Here is a 6,389-nt window from a genome sequence, read left to right on the forward strand (position 1 = left end):
ATGAATGAATATCAAGGGTGTAGTCGACCGATACCAAGTCTTGTCTCTTATTGATTTCTCCAAGTTTATTATTCAATCTTGCATGTTAGTGAATTTTAATTGTTTAAAATTTCCAGTAGTTAATCTCAACCTCAAAACCCCCATTTTATTTATTTAGAACGCATTAAATTTACCTTTTCTCGTGGAAACGATGCCTACTCACACTACTGCATTATTTGTTTATCTGAGTGAGTCGGGTAATTTGAGCGTGACACGATTAAGAGCTACCAAATTTTGGCGTCGTTGCCGGGATCAGTGTTAATTTATTGTGTTCTTAGTTTATTTTATTTTATTTTATTATTCCTCGTAGTGCTACTCTGGTTTGTTCATGCTTTCAGGTGAATATTCTGAAGAAGAAGAATTTACATACGACCCAGAGATAGAAAGAACCTTGCTTAAGCGATGGAGAAAAGCTCGTAGGAGGCAAGAAGAGGACGAAATTAAGACTGAAATTTCTGAGGAAGATATGGCGGCGAATGTGAACTTGAGTTTGAGACAACTTGGCACTCCTGATCTCACTTAGCAGCCTTTATGCATTACTTTTCCTACTCTAGAAAATAATGCTAATTTTGAATTAAAATCTGGACTGATACATCTATTGCTTCTTTTCATGGTCTTGCAGGTGAGGATCCGCACAAGCACTTGATGGAATTCCATATCGTATGCACCATCATGAAACCACATGGAGTGACAGAGGAGCAGATCCAACTCAGAGCCTTTCCTTTCTCTTTGAAAAGCGCTGTAAAGGATTGGCTATACTACCTACCTTCTGGATCCATCACCACTTGGACGGCACTGAAGAGAATTTTCTTAGAGAAATATTTTCCAGCTTCAAGAGCGGCAAACATCAGAAAGGAAATTTATGGCATCAAGCAACAGATGGGAGAGTCACTGCATGAGTATTGGGAGCGTTTCAAGAAACTATGCGCCAGCTGCTCGCAACACCAGATAATTGAACATTTATTAATTCAATACTGCTATGAAGGGTTGTTGTCTCATGACAGGAGCATGGTGGATGCGGCCAGTGGTGGAGTTTTCGTCGATAAAACTCCAGTACAAGCAAGGAATCTAATCGAGAGTATGGCTGCCAATTCTCAGCAATTTGGCACCAACAGAAGTGATCCTGCGCCAAGAAAGAATAATGAGGTAAATGTTTCTTCCCTTGGACAACAACTGATTGATCTGACGTCTCTTGTGCGTCAAATGGCTGTAGGGAATGGACAAAATATAAAGGTTTGTGGAATTTTCACTGCAAGGGGACATGCGACTGACATTTGTCCCACACTTCAAGAGGGATCGGCTGAGCAAGTCAATGCAGCAGGAGGATTTCCCGGACCGCCACAACGTAAGTATGATCCATACTCCAACACATACAATCCTGGTTGGAAGGATCATCCAAACTTGAGATATGGGAACCCACAAGCAACTCAAGCACCACCGCACAATCAAGCATATAGGCCACCGTATCCTCAACAGCAACAGCATCCTCAAGTCCCCACACCTGGTGAGTTTCTAGAAAACATTGTTAAGGATCTTGCTACTAATACTGCCGCTTTTCAACAGGAAACTCGAACAAGTATCCAACAGTTGAACACTCAAATGGGGCAGTTGGCAACCGCAGTGAACAGGTTGGAGGCACTGAATTCGAACAGCTTACCATCACAGGCTGTGGTGAACCCGAGGGAGAATGTGAGTGCGATTACCTTGAGGGGTGGAAAGGATTTGAAGGTTAATGAAAAAGTGGTGAAAGAACCAGTACAGAACAAAGATGAGCAGGAATCCAAGGTAGAGGAGGACGACACAATTCAGGAAGCACCTAGAGGTAAGTTCCCTCCTTTTTCCGAGTATAAACCTGTAGCCCCTTTTTCCTTAGCATTGAAAGAGTCTAGGAAAGATGATGGAATTAAGGGGTTGTATGAAGTGTTTGTGTTTCGTAGATATGAGGTAAATATTCATTTGTTAGATGCTATCAAACAAGTACCTCACTATGCTAAATTTTTAAAAGAGTTGTGTACTGTGAAGAGAAAACAAAAGTTGAAGGGTTGTAAGAGAGTTGAATTTGGAGAACAGGTCTCTGCCATCATTCAAAGAAAGGTACCTACAAAATGCAAGGACCCAGGTATGTTCTCGATTCCATGTAAAATAGGAGATAGTCAGCTTGATACGGCCATGCTAGATTTAGGAGCATCTATTAATGTCATGTCATACTCTATTTATGCTTCCTTAAATCTTGGGCCTTTGACTGAAACTGCAATTGTTGTTCAAATGGCTGATAAATCTACTATTTATCCTAGGGGTCTGTTAGAAGATGTTCTTGTGCAAGTTGGTAATTTGGTTTTTCCTGCTGATTTCTATGTGCTTGATATGAAAATAATGATTTGAATAGTCCAATTTTTCTAGGAAGACCATTTTTGAAAACGTCAAAGTCTGTTATAGATGTGAATAATGGTACTCTTACTATGGAGTTTGATATGGAGATTGTTAAGTTTCATATTTTTGATACCCAACAAATTCCTGATTGTGAAAGTGTTGTTAATAATCTTGATGTCATGAATCACTTGTCGCAAGAACACAAGAAGTTTTTCAATGAGGATAAAGTTAAGGAGATTGTTGTACGACCTGCTGAGAATTCTAATGCTAAAAATTTTCCTTCTGATTTGCAGGCATCTAAAGTTGAACCGAAACTGCCTTCGGATCGATCAAAAGTAATCTCCCAGAAATCAAAGCAGAGGAAGCAAAGAACAGACATTACTGAAAAACTGCGCAAGTGGGTGAAGGTTGTTAAGAAAACTAGATTTGAACCACCATGAAGAAAATAAGTATGCAGTCGAGCTATAGACTGACTGTAAATTTAGCGCTGACTGGGAGGCAACCCAGTGTTCTTTTCTTTTTGTTAGTTTTTCTCTTTCATTTTGTTTTTGGCTTTCTATTTTTGTTGTTTTTAGTTTCCCGAATGCCGCCACCTCCGCAGACAAAGTTCCAATATGATTCTTCCGTGATGCTGTTAGATGTTGAAGAGGACAGTGCCAACACTTAAACCAGGGGAGTTTCGTTTTACATTTTTTGCATTGCATTGTGTTGAGTTGTTTGTTTGTGTTTTGTGTTTTGACGCATTTAGGGAAATGCTTCATTTAAGTGTGGGGGGATGTATTCATATTATTGCATTTGTTTTGTTTTGTTATTGTATTGAGTTTGACGATTTGTTGTGTCGTTATTCATTTGTGTCGTATGCATAAGTAGGATGATGATTTTTAGCCTATGATGAGATAGTTGAAAAAAAATGAAATTTTTGAAAAATTTTAACTCTTGATTGGATTTGAGAAACCGTAGGTTGTTTGTTGAATATTCCAAGCACGTATGTTGAACCAGTAAAGTGTAGCGATATATTAGATATTGTGGAGGTCTGTTGAACCATTGCACGACAATAGGTGTTTGTGAAACATGATAGTTCTTGAATTTTGATGATTTCTTTGATGTGGTATATACTTTCTTTGGCGCACCTAAAATTTTTGGTTTTTAAGAAGAAAATTAATTTTTGGAAACCAATTAATTCCATCCGGGTTGCGAGCGATATGTTTGAAATTCTATTCATCTTGTTTGTGGCTAAGTATGCGGATTACATCGGGTTAATCTTTTGAGAAAAAAAAAATATATATTTTGATTCCATCCGGGCTTGGAATGTGAATTAAATTCTATTCATTATTTCATAGCTAAGTTTGCGGACCTAATGGGATTGTAGTTCCATCTGGGCTATAGACGAGGGGATTGAAATACGAATCCTATCTAGTTATAGCTAAGTATGCGGGTAATTATTGGGACTTTTAAAATGTTGGGTGCAAAATCCAACGGTGCGTAATTATTCTTAAGAAAGTTGTGTTGTGTTGGAGGATTGTTGAGAGGAGAGTTCTTTTATTGTGAGGCTTACACTGAATTGTTATAGGTCGGCGAACAGTTTTGAAGCTTTGTCTTTTGAAGTTGCATGTAACTGCGAAAACATGACACACACACACTTTAGCATTCGACTGAAGGTGTATCATTGATGATTGAGAGTTGCTTTGAACTTGTTTTTAGTGAAGTGGTGTAGTGACCCGTATCCGTGATTAACGATTAATGAGTAATTAATCATGTAATCATGTTTGGGTTAAGTAAAACATGATTAAGGAAATTCTAGGATGATTAACGGAGCCCAAAAATGGATCCAGGACACTCGAAATTGGTTTAGAGGGTTCCAAGACTCGAGTGGGATCGGAAGCAACGATCTAGGATCGGAGCGTTGATCGACGATCGGAACGTTCGATCAAGAACGGATCTTCCGATGGCTGTCAGTGACAGGTGTGTGGTTGCATGTGGACCAAATTGACACGTGGCGAATGGAGCGTCGATCGAGGAACAAAGCTTCCGATCTGCCGGAACGGAACGTCCGATCAAGGAACGGAACTTCCGATCGACGTCTATAAATATAGGGTCCGAGCTCCTCATTTCCTGCCAATTTTGAATTCCTTCGCCCTAGTAGCTCTATTTTGGGCTTTGGGTACTCTTATTTTAGAGTTGGAGTAGGAAATATATTTTAGTATAGTCAGACAGTGTTTGACATAGTAGCGGGGCAGTGCTCAAAGCTGTGGAGCTGCAGCAGGGGTGTGCCCCTAGTTGCGGGATAGTCGCCATCAGTGGGCTGACGACGGACGCAGGTATAGCTATGGTCTCCTTAAATTATTTAGGAGTATTCAATAGCTTAGTTAAGACTTTTAGAGCTTATTGAATGATGCATGGATATTTGCATTGTAGAGTTGATGATAGGCTTGGAACCTAGAGTGGGACTGCTAGGATTTGCCTGTAGTAAGGTACATAAGTACTGACTGAGATGGCCAGCATGATATATATTATATGTGTTGCATGAGTATGTGCTATATGTTTTACCATGTTTTACGGCTTTAGCACATGCATATGTTTTTACGGAGACTGCATCGGGATGATGTGAGTCATGATAGTTTCCATCAGTCGAGGCGATTCTTCCTGAGGATTCGTGTCTTGGGAATATACGAGTACCACGCGGAGTCGCTCTCTAGCCCGGTACTGTGTATTCCAGGCGCCCAGAGAAAGTTATTTAACCCTGATTTTTGAAGTCACTTATGTGTTGCATATAAAATATATATAATTGCTTTCGTATTGAGCTTAGAACTCACGTCCAGTGTTTCTGTATGTCTTGACACCCCATTCGACGGGGCAGTTGTAGGTGCATGGTTGGGCACCAGGAGCTTGGAGTAGCTAGTGACCAGTGAAGACAGCAGGATTTAGCTGAAGGTTTTGCCTTTAGGGTTATTTATTTCGATTGGGTTGTATAATCGAATTTATTTATCCGGTTGTATTCTGCCGGTCTGTTTTAATTTAAATCTTCCGCAGCAATTTATTTAATGCATGTTTAATTATTCTCCTAAACTCTGATTAGGTAGTGGATCCGGGCTGGGTCGCTACATTCATTGGTATCAGAGCATATACATGCAAGAGACTTGGGATGTAGTACTGAGACTTTGAATTATCCTTGTAGGATCGGTGACACCTAAGGATTATTTGGTTCTTCATTGCCAAGGTTTGCGGCATAAGTCTTCGCTATAAAGAAGGCAACAGTGATGAGAACACCGGTAGTAGCATGAATATGCTGACTACAGTTCATCATTTGATGCATTGGGATGCTGATCGAAGAACATATGGATTCCAGCAGGAAAAGACTGGGAGAGAAGAAAGAGAATATCGCATCAGATATCTCTGAGGGCTTTTTGGAACGAATGGTGTGTAATAACCCATGTGATTCCAGTCCGAAGAGATTCTCCACTCGTAGTTGGAGAGATTGTCATTTAAACTCATGTAGAACATGGTTTTTCCGGTGTGCGTGTATCGATGCTTTTGGTACGCGTACGGGAAACTTCATGTTCAAAAGCTTGATTTAGTTACAAGAAGAAAGCTGACGGTAGATCGTGAGCATAAGAGGTCTATTGACATGTACTGACGCAGAGCATAGCTGGGTAGCTAACACGTGCCATTTCTTCGGAGTTCTTTGCGGGGGGACATGTAGAGAGACTTGGACGGGAGTATGCTTGTATCGATGCGTATGTCAATTAGAAGCTTCATGCTCAAGGAACGAAGACTAGTACGATGATTTAAATACTGTATTGTTGTAGTTGTAAACAGTGTTTCAGTTGTAATAAATCATCAGATTCGGTTGTATCATTCAAGTTATTGATTGTACATTTTGAATTTTCGGAATACTGTAATTGTATTACATAGGGATTGTAATCAAGAAATTGTACATAACTTGAAGCAATGATACATGTTTTATTAATCTAGCAATTCGT

General features: G+C 39.8%; 1 protein-coding gene across 1 annotated transcript; it reads left to right on the top strand.

The window, feature by feature from the left end:
- Positions 1-1,047: 1,047 nt before the first annotated feature.
- Positions 1,048-2,849, top strand: LOC140889051 (uncharacterized). The gene is made up of 4 exons (XM_073296753.1): positions 1,048-1,156; positions 1,253-1,530; positions 1,603-2,158; positions 2,440-2,849. The coding sequence occupies exons 1-4, from the start codon at positions 1,048-1,050 to the stop codon at positions 2,847-2,849; spliced, it is 1,353 nt and encodes a 450-aa protein (XP_073152854.1).
- The last annotated feature ends 3,540 nt before the right edge of the window (positions 2,850-6,389 follow it).

Source organism: Henckelia pumila, chromosome 3 (assembly GCF_033568475.1).
Source record: "Henckelia pumila isolate YLH828 chromosome 3, ASM3356847v2, whole genome shotgun sequence".
NCBI lineage: Eukaryota > Viridiplantae > Streptophyta > Magnoliopsida > Lamiales > Gesneriaceae > Henckelia > Henckelia pumila.